The sequence below is a fragment of the Corvus moneduloides genome, chromosome 19 (genome assembly GCF_009650955.1).
Source record: "Corvus moneduloides isolate bCorMon1 chromosome 19, bCorMon1.pri, whole genome shotgun sequence".
NCBI lineage: Eukaryota > Metazoa > Chordata > Aves > Passeriformes > Corvidae > Corvus > Corvus moneduloides.
In genome coordinates this window covers 7,620,488-7,633,336 of record NC_045494.1, presented here as the reverse complement: position 1 = coordinate 7,633,336, position 12,849 = coordinate 7,620,488, and the positions used below count along the sequence as shown (strand labels likewise).

Here is a 12,849-nt window from a genome sequence, read left to right as displayed (position 1 = left end):
GCATATGCAGGAATAAGTCACAGGATATCAATACCTTCTTATTCATCTAACCACCCTCCCTGGGAGTCTGGAGCACTGTAATTATGCAGCTCCTGGTCAAGCAGGGCTTTTCCTTAGTCAATGTGTGTGCAGGTGTTTCAGGGAATATCTCCACACACACCTGTACACCCAACCCAGAGCCACTGTCAGCCATGAACCTGCTGGAAAACCCACTCAATTATTGAGGAATCACACTGAAAACACCACCAACCTGCCCTTTGTCCAAGGGGATTTGGATGCCACAGGCTCCAATCCCTCGTGGCTGATATTTACTCTACAACCTGGTGCTGACACTGTTTCCTCTTCCTATTGTCTTTTGTTTCACACCTCGACACCTGCCCTGCCAAGCGATGGGGGAACCCTGAGGACTCTCCAGGTGATGTGCCCAGGGTGAATTTACTCCCACCTTTGCTAACGTGTGCTGGTTTGCTCTCCTCGCTTTCTGTGTGTACACCTGTCCCTCACCCTGCTCCACCCCAGAGGACACCTGGCTTTTCTCCAGGGTTTCAGAAACCAAAAAAATCTAAAGTATCTCTAAAACGAGAAGTGCAAATAGCCATTGCTGGGAAAACATGGAGAAGGAAATAATTGAGGAGCCTCTGAGCTCCTGGTAACAAAGTTTCACCTGGTCTCCCGGCATTAGTGGCAGTGCAGCGAGCTCTCTAACAAATTAAATGTATTAAACGCTGTTACCACCAGAACCGGTTCCTAATTTTATTTTCCCAAAGCATGAACAACTCAGAACGCAAAGGGAATTCTTCCCTTTCCATCTTCCAAACCAACGCAGTGAATGTTTACTTACACCTCCCAAGCCACTCCGTGGATACACAGCTTTTTGCCTCTGATAAATAATTAACATTTTCCTTTAGAAGAGAGAAAATTAACCTGAAAATGAGGACCAGAGGCAGGGGAGATGCAGAGGAGACGACGTCCCTTGGGCAGCCCCGGCCTGACGGCCCTGTCACACCACGGTGCCACGTTTGCTGGAGTGGCCAAGCGGACGGAGGAGCAGAACACTCTCCCGACATGTTCCCAACACGCCAAGCTCCATCCTGGCTCTTCCCACCAGGCCAGCACTGACCCAGAGCTGAGGATGCAGAGCCTCATGCAGAGAGCGATTCCAGCTGCACGCCGCTTTGGGAAGCTCACGGACGCCTTTGGGAGCGTCTGTTTGTGTTCCCTGCATATCCTACGTGCTACAACTGCAGGGCATTTGGGACCTGTTCTTCTTGATCCTGGGAGCCTCCCCTTGGGTGCAGCGACCTGCCTCCACAGTCAGTGCAAACACAGTAAAACAGTGATACAATTCAAGGTATAACTTAAGGAACCAGTTTCCCCCAAAAGACAAGTTTTTTTTACTGAATTGTTATTTATCTTAGGGAGCTAAAAGCTAAGATGGTACCAACAAGGAGCATGGATTCTGGATTTCTACTTGCAATGAAACTTTGTGATTCGCTTTGGGGATGAAGGTGACCCACAGAGTCAGAGTAATTTGGGGAATGGCAGCGCAGCGGGACTGAGCCCCAACTCCTGAATGCTCCCTTCCCAGGGCCAAAGGTCAGGCTCTGACTCGGGGCACTCACATCCCAGCCCCGCTGCCCACTGCGAATCCAAGTCCCGTCACAACCCTTCCTTGCCACCTGGAATGATAAATCCAGGCAAGAAATGCCGGAGGCGCCGCCAGACTCCCCCCGCCCTTCCCTTGCGAGGGCCTCCCCTCGCCCCCACGGACACCCCCGAGCGCGGGTGGCGAGCGGCCGCACACCGGCGGCTCCCGGGGGAGAGGGGGCGGAGGCGGGGGGGACCCCGCGGCCCGGCCCTCGCCTCTCGCAGCCCCCGCCGGCCGCCTCCGCTCGGCAGGCCGGGGCCGGGGCCGGCGCTCCGCGGCGGGGGCGGCCGGGGCCGGCCGGGGGTGCCCGGGGAATCCCGCGGCGCCGGCGCCGCTCGCCCCGCTCCTATTGACTTCCCATTGTGGAGCTTCGCAACAAAGGGTAGGATCCAAACCCTGCCCCGTTTCGTCCAATCAGCGCGCAGAGCGCCCACCCGCCACCGATTGGCTCCTTCTCCCCTCTCAACACCCAATCGGAAGCCTACTTTAACAACCAATCAGCGCTCGGCCGCGCGCCCAATCAGCGCCGGGGAACCGGAGCACGGCCTTTGTGTGTGGTGACGCGACGGCGCCGGCGGAGGTCCCGGCCAATAGCGCGGCGCGTTGCTTGCAGGCATTGTGACGTCACCGCGGCGCGCGCGCGCCCCCACTATAAAATGCGTGTCCCCGCGGCGGGGAGGGCGCAGTGAGCGGCGCGGCGGCTGAGGAGCGGCTCGAGGTAGTACCACAGCGCAGAGGCTTCGGCGCGCAGCGCTACCGACACCGGCGCTTCCTTCTCTTCTTACCGGTAAGTACCGGACAGCGGGTGCGTCCCGAAGCGGGCGGCGGTGCTGTGTGGCCGTTCGCGGCCTTGCGTCCTCCCGGAGCGCGACGGACAGGCCGGGCCTTGCCTACGTGCCCTGAGTCACGGCCGGTTCCCATCCCCCTCCATTGCGCCTCCCCCCCCCCCCCCCCCCCACCCCGGGGCGGCCCAGGAGGAAGGAGGAGGCGGCGTGACTCAGTCCGCTTCCCCCGGGGAAGGGAGCGGCTGGGCCGCGAGGCGGGGGCGGTGGGGTAACCGTGACTCCTCCTTCCCGTCCCGGGGGAGGCCGCTGGCCGCCTGCCCGCGGCGGGGGAGGGGGGCATTTGGAGCTTGAGGGGATTGGCTGGTGTTTCGTCGAGCTTGGGGGTGACGGGGAGAGCTGGGCCCCGTGTCACGCGTGCCTGTCTCTGTAGGTAAGTGAGGAAAAATGGCCCGTACAAAGCAGACCGCCCGCAAGTCCACTGGGGGGAAGGCGCCGCGCAAGCAGCTGGCCACGAAGGCGGCCCGGAAAAGCGCCCCCTCTACCGGCGGCGTCAAGAAGCCTCACCGCTACAGGTAAGGCCCTCGGCTCGGCCCCGGCTGCCGCAGCCCCTGCCCCGCCTCACCGCCCCCTCCTCCCTCTTCCATGCAGGCCGGGAACTGTCGCGCTCCGTGAGATCCGTCGTTATCAGAAATCCACGGAGCTGCTGATCCGCAAGCTGCCCTTCCAGCGGCTGGTCAGGGAAATCGCCCAAGATTTCAAAACAGATTTGAGGTTCCAGAGTGCAGCCATCGGTGCGCTGCAGGTACTGCTGAGGGCCGGCTGGGCCGCGGCGCTGGGGGAGCTGCGCTGAGCGTTTCTAACAACATTTCTTCTTGTGCTCTTGAAACAGGAGGCCAGCGAGGCATATCTGGTGGGTCTGTTTGAAGACACAAACCTGTGTGCCATCCATGCCAAGAGAGTCACCATCATGCCCAAAGATATCCAGTTGGCTCGCAGGATACGGGGAGAGAGGGCTTAAGTGAAGGCTGTTTTTATGGTGTTTTGTAGTTAATTCTGTAAAATACTTTGGTTTTAATTTGTGACTTTTTTTGTAAGAAATTGTTTATAATATGTTGCATTTGTACTTAAGTCATTCCATCTTTCACTCAGGATGAATGCTAAAAGTGACTGTTCACATAAACCTCAGTGATGTTGAGCCTCGGGCTCGGGAGTGACAAGTTGCTAATATGCAGAAGGGATGGGTGTTCTTTCTTGCTTCTCATGCATGTTTCTGTATGTTAATGACTTGTTGGGTAGATAAACTTGTAAGGTACTAGAATTGATATAAATGTGTACAGGGTCCTTTTGCAATAAAACTGGTTATGACTTGATCCAAGTGTTTAACAATTGGGGCTGTTAGTCTGACCATGCATCACTGTGATCAAATGTGGACTTCCTTCAGAGGGTGAAACTACAAGTCTTAACCACAGTGTAACTTACAGTTTCCTAAAAACGTAAACCTGGCAGCTATAGAATACACTATGTGCATTTATAATAGCTATTTTATATATTGTAGTGTCAACATTTTTAAATTAAATGTTTTACATTCACATGTGAGGAGTCCTTGTCATTTGGTTTGAATGGGCTTGAAGATGCTTCTGCCTCCCCTCCTACAGCTTCCTGTAATCCTGGGCTGCTGCTGTGGCTACTTAACCTCGGCTGGCAACAGACTGGAGAACTTCTGGAATATTTTGGAGATTTTGATGTTCTGTTTGGAGATTTTGATGATGCTCTGTAGGATCCAGGAGGACTGGCTGAGGCTGCAGCAGCTTTTTGGGGGGGCTTTTCTCTAATTAGGGCACAAACCCAGCTCTTAGTTCTTTCCTTCTTTCCAGTGGATGCAGGGAAAGTTTATTTTGGAATTGGGATGGGTCTGGCTGTTCCCAAGCAGTGCCGGTGCTGAGGTGTGGGGGAGCGTTCCCAGGGGCTGGGGCTGTGCCAGTCCTGGATCAGCTCAGTGGGATGGTGTGCAAGGAGAACAGCTAATTATACACCCTGGGAGCAGATGGGCTGGGTGCTCCATGGGATTCATTTCCCACCCTGGCTTTTTTGGATGGAGTGGGATTATATTCCAGCCTTTGCTTCAGGCTTGGCTAAGGCAGGTCTGGGTTCCTCAGGGCCTGCTGGGCTGTGGTGGAGGGGAAGTGCTCAGACTGCGCCTGAACCACGGGTAATTAACGCTGAAATTGGAGGGCAAGGCTGCTCAGCCCTGCCAGAACAGGCTGCACGAGTAAGGCTGGAGTTGTCACAGAAAGCAGCACAGGGACGTGGTTGAGCCAGCCTGGCTTGATTTATTGCAGTGAAAGTGCTGTGGTGCTCTGGGGAAAGAGCAGCAGCAGTTCTGACCAGGCTCGGGTCAATCGGGACTGGCTGTCCATGATCTCCCCCAGGATGGTGGGGAAGGGCATGAAAACCTTCCCAGCTCGTGCCCTGGGAGCCAGGGCCTGCATCCCTCAGCTGCTGCTGGGGCCGTGGTGGCTCATCAGGCGCTTCTCCCTCAGACAAACCACTCCGTGTGCTTAAATCCTGCAGCTGGAGGAACAGGCCCTCCTTACCCTCATTCTTACACAGCCTCCTCCTCCTCTCCCTGTCCTACCCTGCTCCAAGTGCACCCAGAGCAAACCCAGCCCTTGGCTCACAGCAGTACCCTGCAGAAATCCTGTTCTGAAATGATAGGTTTTAACCAAGCGTTTTCCTCTTCTCCTTGCTAAAGCTGTAGTGAAAAAGATCTCTTTGATAGAAAGTAATTAAGTTCACAGAGGCAAAGTTAAGCACCACCTCAAACTTTAGGTGAGGCTCAGTGATCTCAGGCCAATCATCTGGGCAGTTCTTTCCAGGGACACTGCCTGGCCGGAATTTCCCTATGGGAAATCTGAGGATCCTCAGCAGTCCAGCTTGCATTTAGGCCAATTGAAAATAAAAAATTCCAAGTACTGGGATTTGTGAATGCTTGCTTTGGTGCTGAGCTGCAGTAGCAGCCTCAGCTCCTGCAAGAAAATTATGTTTAAAATAGCATCCCTTGAAAACAGTATTTCTTCCAAGTCCTTACTGGAAACAATGAAGCATCTGGGTATGCCTAGAAGCTGTTTCTTAAAATAAAATCATTGTCTAGTGGTCCTTAAAAAAAACCCCACACCAGAAAAATATCTAAGTATCTCTCCATCTTAGTAACCTCAACAAAAGGAATTAAGTCAGATCCTGCATGTGCTGGACCAGAACAGAATTCCTGGTATTCCAGAGTGTGACTGAAGGTAGCTGAACCCACAAACCCTTCCCTTACCGATTCTCCCGATGATTTCCTCGCATTCTTGCTCAGAACTGGATGCAAACACCAGGCAGTCGAACGTGCTCCCGTCAGGGCTCTCGGGGGAAGAGCTAAAAATGGAAACACGTCCATTATCCAGCAGAGCTCCGAGCCCAGCCCTGCCTTCAACCGCACCAGGGACCCTGCAGCTGCTCTGGACCCCTTTTGTTTATTTTCCCAGACCCACATCCCTCTATCCCCATCCCAGGGCCCACAGGCAGCACTCACATCACACAGAAAGCGAAGATCCTGGGGCTCCACGTGCAGCGTCCCACGCAGGAGATGGAGGGGTAGGGATGGCGGCACAGGAGCTGCACAGGGAACAGGAAGGGGCCACTGTTTGGGGCTGTAGTCAGTCTCTGTCGGCCCCATTCCTGGTTTATACTGTCCCCAGGACCCCTCCAGCTGCGCTCCACCAGATTCCCAGCATCCTTGGGAGCCACCCCGACCTTGGATGTCACTCACCTTGGAAGAAGCCTTCTCCTGCACAAGGACTTCTGCCTCCTTCACATCAAATAAAACCTCCTGCAGGGGGGATGAGGGGGAAGAAGCCCCAATCAGCACAGCCCTGAGCTCTGTTTTTAATCAGCCAGAGATTATCCAAATGCAGAGGTGATGAAGCACAGTCAACCTCAGCTTTTTCAAGTTTCCTCTGTGCTGCCCTTTTTTCCCCACTTTCCCCATTAAAATGCTTCCACACTTTATAATCTTTTCACAAACAACCCCCCAAAGGCTCAAACAACAGTGACCTGAGCCCTAAAGCAGCCCCAGAACCAGACTCAGACTTCCCAGAGTTTTCCAAGTGCTTTCCTGCATGTGGTTGCTTTTTTTTTTTTCTTTAATGCCCTTTCCCATCCTGGCTGCAGAGATGCTTCTGACCTGAAAAAAACCCCACAGGGGTGATGGGGCGGCAAATACTCAGCCAAGCTAAGCGAACCTGGAGCTGGCAGGAAAAAATATCCATGGCAGAGACCCTGTTTCCCTGCATTCTCTCACAGAGCCCTTCCCAGGATGTCCCCAGCCCCGGCGCTCACCAGCGCTGCCAAGTCCCTCTCCAGCACGGCAGGGATGTCCCCCTCCAGCACCTCTTTGCCACCAAACTGAAATGGAATGGGAAGGAGGGAATAACCCTTGGACACATGAAAAGAACTGCAGAAGAGACGATTCACCCCATGGCAGGTCTCTGCCCCACAGCCTCACCGTCCCAACGCTGGTCTGGCCCAGGTACTGCAGGTTGTAGAGCAACCTGGGGAGAAAAGGGCTCGGGGGCATCAGGAGAAGGACCCCACACATCCCTCCTGCTGCTCTTTGCAGGGGAAGATGCTCCCAGCTCCCTCCTCACCTCCAGGCCATGGGGGCAGCTTTGGCCCCACAGCCTTGAGCAGAGATCAGGGATAGTGCGGGCACGGGGCTACCCCAGTGCCAGGACTCTCAGCCCAGCCTGGGGGCTCCCCATGGCACAGACCCACCTGCCCCCCTGCAGCTGCCGCGGCTCCCCCTCACCCCGGTGCCGGGGGCTGTGCTGGAGCTGGAAGTGGGGCTCCTTCTCCTTCAGGGCCTTCAGGTAGGGCAGCAGTGGCTCAAAGACGGCTCCGTCGTGCCACCGCCACCGGAGCAGGCGGAAGGAGAGCGGCTGTCCCTTCAGCCTCTGCAGCATGGCCCCAGCCTGGAGGGAGGGAGGGGGGAGCAGAGGGGAGCAGGGGGGCAGAACGGGGGGGACTCCCCAGCCCTCTGTCCCCACCCACCTGCCCGGGGCAGGCGTATCTCAGTGAGCAGCCGTTGATCTCGTCGAGGATGTCACCGGCCAGCACCACCTCGTCCACCTCCGCCTGGCTCTCGGGGAGCACCTTGGTGACAAAGACTCGGCCGTCCACGTACCTGGGGGTGCAGCTGAGCCTCAGCTCAGTGCCAGGGACCCTGCCTGGCTCCCCTTTTGTACCATGCATGACATTTCACCCATACATGGAATGCAGGGAAAAGACACCTCACAGACAGCAGATGCTGGCAAGGCTGAGCTGATGGGGAGAAAAGCACCCAAGACAGCCCCAATGCTCTCAACAGGGTATTTATTACCCTTTTTGGGGCATTTTCAGTGCTGTGATGACCAGATCCCTCTGGAGAGTGGAGAGGAGGATCAAGGGTTCCTACCTGAGCACCATCCCCAGTGCTCGGCACGGGACTGTCTCGTAAGTACAGCACACCTGAAAGAGAGTGGCTGGTGACAGTAGCCTTGCCAGTGGCCGTGGGACACCCAAGGGACCCCATGCCCTGGATCATTTCTGGCATTGATGCCAAACCAGGGCTTTGGGAACCCAGGGAGAGACCAGTCCCCAGTGCCCCAGGCTGAGCCAGGACCATCAGTGGCTGCTTGTCTCTGTCCTCTCTCGGGATTTGGCTGTGCCCAGACCCTGAAGGGACAAAGCTGCTCTATGGATGGGATAGCAAAGCAACAGCAAACCCTTCACTCATTGAAAAACCCTCCTGCCTCACCCCACATGTCCCCACGCAGCCGGGGGATGCAGCTGCCCCTCCCCAAAGTCGCTGCTGTTTGCAGCAGCACTTACTGTCACATCGCATTAGCCGGGGACCCGAGACACGGCCAGCTCGGCCAGAGGCACTGGCTGTCAGAAATGCCCCAAAGCCAGCGGGATCCCAGGCTCTGCAGCAGCACCATGGCTCAGTGCATGCCTTGACCAGCCCCAAAGCTGCCTGGAGCTTTTTGGGGATTCTTTTCGGTTTAAAAGGCGGTGGAGGGATGCTCTTCATCGTTAAAAGACATGAAGGCGTCCCCGCTGTTCTCAATAACACACTGATGTTTAACTGAGCAAACCAAGAATGAAACCAACTGATGCGTAATCTGTGTCAGCCCAGGGAAATGGGGATTTTTTTGGCAAGAAATCAGGGAAGGGAGCACGGGAAAACTTCACTTATATCAGCAATGTAGGCCTGGGTACTTCTCGTGCTTGGTTTTACTCCCAGGAATGCTGGGATCTGCTCCTGGTGATAGCGCAGGCACTCAGCAGGATCCAGCCTTGATAGCAGAGGCAGGTCTGCTCATCCTGGTGAACCTGAGCCAATTCACCCTGGGGTGCGTGGGAATCCCTCCCCACCAAACCATTCCTTATCTTCCTCATTGGACTTTTCAGGGAGGGCCCGGTGGCGGAAGGATGGCTCCCGGGAGCCATGGGCTCTTACCGGCAGCAGCCAGCTCTCGTCCAAGAAGCTGCAGTTCTGCAAACAAAGGAGTGTCGGCGCCATCAGTCCTGGCGAGGAAGGGGCCAGGGCCCCACATTGGCAGCCCTGTGCTGGACATCACCCCACTGATTCACCACTGCACCTGCACGTCCAGGGAGAAATCTATCTCTGTCAGCACCAGCAGCAGCGAGAGGAAGGGCTCTGCAGAGGGATGGGGATGGAGAGGCAGTGTCACCACCGGGTTCCTGGCAGCCACTGCCTCACAGGGACACGGCAGAGGACAGAATAAAGCCATTTTCAGTGTAACTAATGAGTCCTGGGAGCGAGGCCTTGAGACCACCCCAGCATCCAGGCTGCTGCTGGAGGCTCATCCCAGGCTCCTGCTGCTGGCACAAGTGCAGCTTGGTACCTTTTTTCCCCTGAATTCAGACCAAGGCTTGCAGCAAATGCTCTGTTTCTCCCCTTAGAAGCACAGCAAAGATGCCCAGGCTCTCCTGCACAAGCCTTGTGGTCACACTGCCGGGTCTGCAATCTGCTCATGCACCAGCAGCGCGGGTGATTTATAAACCATTGATGTACAGGTTTAGCATGGGGTTATTTATCATAATCAAAAGATTAAAGGCTTCCTCCCTGGCCTGGCCCCCCAAAGAGCACGGCTGTGGATGGATGGAGTGCTGCAGCCTGTCAAGGCAATGCAGCCATTTAAACCCCCTGTGCCACCCCTCAGCCCAGGCCCATCTGACATGGCCTCCCCTCAAAGCCAGACGGGGTCTGCTTAAGCCAGAATCCTTGGTACAAAGGAATAACATGGAGGATACTTCAGAAAGAATTTCTCTATCCCATGCCATTAAAGCCAATCTTAGGTGGATTCAAATACTGTCTAAATATTTACACCTTTTTTTCCCCCCCATCACTGCAGCAACGTATTTAGTTTCCAGCGCTAAATTTGGATTAGAAAAATCAAAGTGGACTCTTCCCCCTCCCCTGCAGCAGTGCAGTGCCATAACACAGGCTCGGGCGAGCCACCATCTTACCCCGGAGATCTTCACTGCCGAGGATGGAGCTCCCAGGATCATAAAACTGAAACACAGTGAAACGGCACAGATTAGCCGCCGTTTCGCAGCCCATCGCCCGTGGGTAGCAGCTCCCCCGCGTGCCGCACCTCCAGGAGTCGGGGGGTCTGTGCCAGCTGCCTCACGGCCACCGCCAGCACCTTCCCTTGCAGGGCCAAGCGCAGAAAGTACCGCCCCCGGCCCTGCGCCGTCCGCGTCCGCTCGCAGCCCCCGGCTCTCCGGATGCTGATGGAGAGAGGGGTCGGCCTGTTTGGGGAGAGGGGAAGCAGCTTTGGCAGCACACGGGAGCGTCCTCCCTGCACCTGGGGTCTGTGGGATCAGCATGTCGCGACAGACGCCGCCACAGCTCAGGTTTTCACCCCGGTCTGGCTCGGGGACTCTCACCGGCCGCTGGTCCCCGTGGGAAGCTGCTCCAGCCAGTGCCAGTAGTCCCGTCTCCGGAAGCCCCAGGCCGGTTCTGCGGGAGAAACGGAGTGCGAGACCCCTCGCCACGGGCCTGGGGACGCTGCCACCCCCGCCCGGGCACGAAGGGTCACTCACGTCGGAGCCCCTTGCGCAGGATGCTCTCCAGCAGCTGGCAGAGGGACACGAGGTGCGGCGAGGTGTCCGTGCAGGGCCCGCTGCCCTCCCGCAGCCGCAGCACCCCTCCTGCGGGGAGGAGAGAGAGCGGCGGCACCCGTGGGTGCCCAGCCGGGGAAAAGGGGAGGGGGCACCCAGGGGACAGCTCTGCACGGCCCCGCGGGGGGGTCCGACAGCCCGGCACGACCCTCCCCTCCCCGGCTGCCGCCGCTGCGCTGGGCAGGAACTCGGCTAAACTTCCTCGAAGCCAAGGTCGGGCGGCGGGGCTGGCGCGGGGAGCCCCGGCACGGCCCCGCCGTCGGTCCGGTCAGACCGGTACCGGTGCGCGGCCGAGCGCTGCTGGAAGAAGCTCGCACAGGCGCCGGGGCCCCACGCTCACCTTTAAGGGCGCTCAGCAGCGGCTCCTTCCTGGCCATGGGCTCGTTGTCCCCTAGGGCCAGGCGGTCCCGCGGCGGCAGCTGGACGGGAACCGGGAATCGGGAATGGGGAACGAGCCCCGCCCCAGGAGCGGAGCAGCCCGGCCCCACGGGCGGGGGAAACCTCACACACACACACAGGTGTACGTGTACTTAAGCTGAAAGCACGGCCACCGAGGTATATAGGTGTAACACAGTGACACATACACATATTGATCTGTACAGATACATCAATTCCATGCATTGTATCGGCAAAACCCGCGTATATGAGACACACGTGCAGAGAAGACACAGATTTATCCCTACGTGTATGAGGACAGGCTTTGGGATATGTATTTACGTGTTATAAAGCCTCGGTGCCGGCCCCGCCGTAGGTACACATGGAGGGTGTGTGGGCGAGCACTCGCCCTGTCCTCAGGGATGGCCACACACGAACAGCTATTCCGAGGACCGTGGGAAGGGGCGGTGCGGGGCTCGGGGAAGGTGCGGAGCTCCCGGGGGCGGTGCGGGGCTCGGGGGCTGTGCGGGGTGCTCGGGGGCTGTGCGGGTCCCGGGGGCGGTGCGGGGTGCTCGGGGGCGGTGCGGGGTGCTCTGTGGAAGGTGCGGGTCCCGGGGGCGGTGCGGGGTGCTCGGGGGCGGTGCAGGGCTCGGGGGCGGTGCGGGGCGATCGGGGGCTGTGCGGGTCCCGGGGGCGGTGCGGGGTGCTCGGGGGCGGTGCGGGGCGATCGGGGGCGGTGCGGAGTGCCCGGGGGCGGTGCGGGGCGATCGGGGGCTGTGCGTGGCTCGGGGGCGGTGCGGGGCGATTGGAGGCGGTGCGGAGCTCCCGGGGACTGTGCGGGGCGCTCGGGGGCTGTGCGTGGCTCGGGGGCGGTGCGGGGCGATTGGAGGCGGTGCGGAGCTCCCGGGGACTGTGCGGGGCGATCGGGGGCTGTGCGTGGCTCGGGGGCGGTGCGGAGCGCTCGGGGGCGGTGCGGGGCTCTGGGGCGGCGCGGAGCTCCCGGGGGCGGTGCGGGGCGATCGGGGGCGGTGCGGGGCGATCGGGGGCGGTGCGGAGTGCCCGGGGGCGGTGCGGGGCGATCGGGGGCTGTGCGTGGCTCTGGGGCGGTGCAGGGTGCTCGGGGGCGGTGCGGGGCGATCGGGGGCGGTGCGGGGCGCTCGGGGGCGGTGCGGGGTGCCCGGGGGCGGTGCGTGGCTCTGGGGCGGTGCGGGGCTCCCGGGGGCGGTGCGGGGCGCTCGGGGGCGGTGCGTGGCTCGGGGGCGGTGCGTGGTGCTCGGGGGCGGTGCGGGGCGCTCGGGGGAGGTGCGGGGCGCTCGGGGGAGGTGCGGGGCGATCGGGGGCGGTGCGGAGTGCCCGGGGGCGGTGCGGAGTGCCCGGGGGCGGTGCGGGGCGATCGGGGGCTGTGCGTGGCTCTGGGGCGGTGCAGGGTGCTCGGGGGCGGTGCGGGGCGATCGGGGGCGGTGCGGGGCGATCGGGGGCGGTGCGGGGCTCCCGGGGGCGGTGCGGGGCGATCGGGGGCGGTGCGGGGTGCCCGGGGGCGGTGCGGGGCTCCCGGGGGCGGTGCGGGGCGATCGGGGGCGGTGCAGGGCTCGGGGGCGGTGCGTGGCTCTGGGGCGGTGCGGGGCTCCCGGGGGCGGTGCGGGGCGATCGGGGGCGGTGCGTGGTGCTCGGGGGCGGTGCGGGGTGCTCGGGGGCGGTGCGGGGCGATCGGGGGCTGTGCGTGGCTCTGGGGCGGTGCAGGGTGCTCGGGGGCGGTGCGGGGCGCTCGGGGGCGGTGCGGGCCGCCCGGGGGCGGTGCGGGGCGATCGGGGG

At 59.8% G+C, this 12,849-nt stretch overlaps 2 protein-coding genes across 5 annotated transcripts; one reads left to right on the top strand and one right to left on the bottom strand.

Moving 5' to 3' along the window:
* The first annotated feature begins 2,277 nt into the window (after nucleotides 1-2,277).
* Nucleotides 2,278-4,024, top strand: LOC116453610 (histone H3.3). Its single transcript, XM_032129252.1, has 4 exons — nucleotides 2,278-2,435; nucleotides 2,864-3,005; nucleotides 3,082-3,235; nucleotides 3,323-4,024. The coding sequence occupies exons 2-4, from the start codon at nucleotides 2,878-2,880 to the stop codon at nucleotides 3,449-3,451; spliced, it is 411 nt and encodes a 136-aa protein (XP_031985143.1). The 5' UTR covers nucleotides 2,278-2,435; nucleotides 2,864-2,877; the 3' UTR covers nucleotides 3,452-4,024.
* Nucleotides 3,705-11,539, bottom strand: LOC116453608. 4 transcript variants are annotated; one of them, XM_032129246.1, is made up of 16 exons: nucleotides 11,003-11,136; nucleotides 10,585-10,692; nucleotides 10,429-10,501; nucleotides 10,134-10,290; nucleotides 10,006-10,051; nucleotides 9,114-9,172; nucleotides 8,972-9,007; nucleotides 7,925-7,977; nucleotides 7,522-7,654; nucleotides 7,246-7,442; nucleotides 6,977-7,022; nucleotides 6,811-6,876; nucleotides 6,242-6,301; nucleotides 6,005-6,087; nucleotides 5,753-5,847; nucleotides 3,705-4,261 (listed from the first exon to the last, which is right to left on the bottom strand). In XM_032129246.1, exons 1-16 carry the CDS (start codon nucleotides 11,037-11,039, stop codon nucleotides 4,122-4,124), a joined length of 1,389 nt encoding a protein of 462 aa, XP_031985137.1. In that variant the 5' UTR covers nucleotides 11,040-11,136; the 3' UTR covers nucleotides 3,705-4,121. The 4 variants fall into 4 exon arrangements, 3 of the variants coding, with proteins under 3 accessions (XP_031985137.1, XP_031985138.1, XP_031985139.1); XM_032129247.1 differs by lacking the exon at nucleotides 3,705-4,261 and adding an exon at nucleotides 4,739-5,004 and having other exon boundaries at nucleotides 11,003-11,133; XR_004243861.1 differs by lacking the exons at nucleotides 3,705-4,261; nucleotides 5,753-5,847 and having other exon boundaries at nucleotides 6,049-6,087; nucleotides 6,242-6,655; nucleotides 11,003-11,538.
* Nucleotides 11,540-12,849: the final 1,310 nt, after the last annotated feature.